General features: G+C 33.2%; 1 protein-coding gene across 1 annotated transcript; it reads right to left on the bottom strand.

Annotated features, from left to right (window-relative positions):
* Window positions 1-1,046: 1,046 nt before the first annotated feature.
* LOC105954572 (uncharacterized) lies at window positions 1,047-1,811 on the bottom strand. The gene has a single exon (XM_012978239.2). The coding sequence runs from the start codon at window positions 1,809-1,811 to the stop codon at window positions 1,047-1,049; it is 765 nt and encodes a 254-aa protein (XP_012833693.2).
* Between the last annotated feature and the right edge of the window lie 1,443 nt (window positions 1,812-3,254).

Below are 3,254 nucleotides of genomic sequence, written 5' to 3'. Positions count from 1 at the left end.
TAATGACTATGTGATATCTAGCTACAACATGTACAACATCAACCATTTATATTGTAAGAGAAGTTTGCACTATATAAACAACACATATTACAAAGTCATATACCAAGTAATTCCAAATACACTCACTTAGTACATGAAATTGGTAATATTTTGTTATGTCGGATCTTGCACTTCGAATATGTTTGAAAAATTAATGATATCGATGATCATTGAACAGCGCGATACGCTATTTGAATTAGTTATGCAAAGCTGGCTTTGTATTCCACTTGTATGACTATATATATAGTTATAACTTGTCCATCGAAATCACAAACGACCATTTATTTTTTGAAGACAAGTTAAAACTATGTTATCAAACCATTACAAAATCATAGACAAAGTAATCCCAAATATGTTTGAAGACATTCAAAGAGATGAAATGCATATTGACATTACTTTCTTACTTTCAAAACCCACAAAAATACAAATAGATACAAATAGATGTCTTGCATATTTTCTGTATTGTTCGTCATTATATGTATAAACGCATGGGACAACTAGTATTGTTTTGTGTCGTGTCCAAAACATGACGATTTATTTTAAAGTTAATGTCAAAATTAGTATCATTGAACCCAGTTATATATTATTTCAATTGATGTACATATTGAATTATTGGAACAATAATATGGGGTAAGTTACTAATAGTCAAATTTTAACATGATAAAAAATGACATGAAATTTGATAATACCAATATTTATTTAATTTGTTCGTTTAGTACGATCTGCATATACACATAGTACTATGATGGTACACATGCAGTAGAGTCATGTGACATAATGACTACATGCAAACTACTATATGAAAACAGTTGACTGCATTTTTCATTATGGGACATACATTCACTGATGTCGTTTGTTACAAAAAACAATAACACAAATAAACACTAGTAAACAACTTCGAACAATCAATTACAAAAGATCCAAAGTTAATAAACATTCAAAAATAACAATACATCAGAAAAAGCATAACAAGTGTATAAATATTTCAATACATGACACCAAAGGCATTAACAACAACAAGGCTTAGATGATTGCTTGTTTACAAGAGCGACGGTTATACCACACCGTTTACACTTAGTAACACGAGTCTGAACTTGTGAAGGAATTCTTTGAGTTCTTCTACGACCCGCCTGAGATCTCACATCAGGTGCATTAATGACATCATCATCATCATAATCTACATTCCAAAAATCCATATCAAAGGTAGGTATAGGGTTTAAAATTGGCTGGTAAGTTTTTTTGTACATATCAATCTTATAGTAACGATCCATGTAATCATATACCGAAAGTCCTTTCGAATCGATACATACACAAGCATGCTTGCACAGTATGTTTTCGATCTGCCATGCTCTCCAAGAACAAGTCCATGCATGAAAATCCACAGGATATGATTTCTCGTTTTCAATGACCTCAAAATTCCAAGTGCCAAACCTATCAATCCTTAAAGTACGTGTGGTCGTATAATTTAGTGATATCTTTTTCTGTTGTTTGGGGCAAACTTCTCCAACCATCGCATATGAGTCTTCTCGTCGATCATGCATAAAATTCATTATTTGCTTGCGAATGTGATCGACCATAGTTACAACGGTCATAAATCGGGCCTGTTTCATCCAACCATTCCAACATTCTGCCTGATTATTATTTATCATGCCCCATCGATTTTTAGGAAATAGTGAATTCGCGCAACATTGCGGCTTAGATCTCATAATAATGTCCTCAGCAAGAGGCATTAAATCTAAAATCTTCTTAATGTCGAACTTGTACTCTTGCATTGTAGGAGCATAAGAAGCTTTTTTCAAGACAGAAGCCTAATGAGTCTTGTTATGTAAAGGGTATCTCCTCAAAACCTGTATTTAAAAGTAAATAATATTGCATGCTTTGTTACGGATCATGTTACAATATGTTTTTCTTATTGAGCAAGCAAAAATAAAAAAATGTTCCAGTATTAAATAATCACAATGTAGTAATTTATGTTTAATGATGTACTACCGAATATGTCATGTTGCATGGCTTTGTACTAATTTGTCAAAAATAAATATGAAATTTTATGCAATATTGGATTTGAAAACAAAAAATAAATTTGTACTTATTTCTTGAAATCATCCACCAAGTGATGAAAACAATAAGCATGGTGGCTCCCAGGAAATATCATGGGGACAACCTTAAGAAGACCTGAATGTCGATCAGAGAAAAAAATATACCTTGTTAGTTCCATAGGGCCCTTCTAAAACTTGTTTTAACTTCATGCAAAACCACTCCCGGTTAGTATCATTTTCTGCATCAACAACTGCATATGCTAGAGTGAATAGATCGTCATTAGGATCCTTACAAACATCACTAAGTAAGCACCCTTTATACTTACTTTTGATATATATTCCATCTAAAAAATATTAGCGGCCTACATGCCCGTAGAAAACCCACCAGGAAAGTATTGAAACATGTGAAAAGGCGAAGAAGTTTTGACTAATTGGGTCAACTTCATATTGTGCAACGCTCCCGGAATTTGTTTGTCTAACTGCAAGACAATACCATCTCAATTTATCATTACATCCTTTCTCCGTCCGCCCCATGGATATCATGCATAGCAATTTCTTTACCTCTCCATGCTTTGTGGTACTTAAGTTCAAAACCATATTGTCTGTTGATATCATCCAACACAGTGATTGGCCTGTAGTTTGGATCTCCTCTCAATTTATCCTTTATAATGTTAGCAACCCAACCAGAATCAGCTTTAGGATGTCCCCGCGCGCGCGAAGATTAACCACAATACATGTGTGCTCAAGATTACATTTTCTAATGCCAAATAGTTTGTCAGAATTGTGCACCGATGCATAAATTCTCCATTTGCAATCTTTATCGCAATAAATTGCTATAATTTTTGCACTGGCATTATTTTTGTACACAAATAACTGCATATTGGCTACCATATAATTTTTTAGCATTGCTATAAACTTGTCGACATCCTTGAATGTTTGACCCTCGCCAATGATCAATATCTCCACGCATCAATTGAGTTCCATACTAAAATCATTTCATTTTGTGATGCGCCAATAGAATCTATACCGTCCTCCAATGCATTCCTTTGAGTTAAAAAATGGAGAAAAAAAAAAAAATATTGAATAACGCAAAGTGTATGTACGGACAAATAAATTGCAGCAATGTATAAAAAAATTTAACAATGAAAATAAGTAAAATCTAAAACTTCCCTGCTATAG

This window comes from Erythranthe guttata, chromosome 14 (genome assembly GCF_056151865.1).
Source record: "Erythranthe guttata isolate IM_541 chromosome 14, IM_541, whole genome shotgun sequence".
NCBI classification, from domain to species: domain Eukaryota; kingdom Viridiplantae; phylum Streptophyta; class Magnoliopsida; order Lamiales; family Phrymaceae; genus Erythranthe; species Erythranthe guttata.
This window is presented reverse-complemented; position numbering and strand designations above follow the sequence as displayed.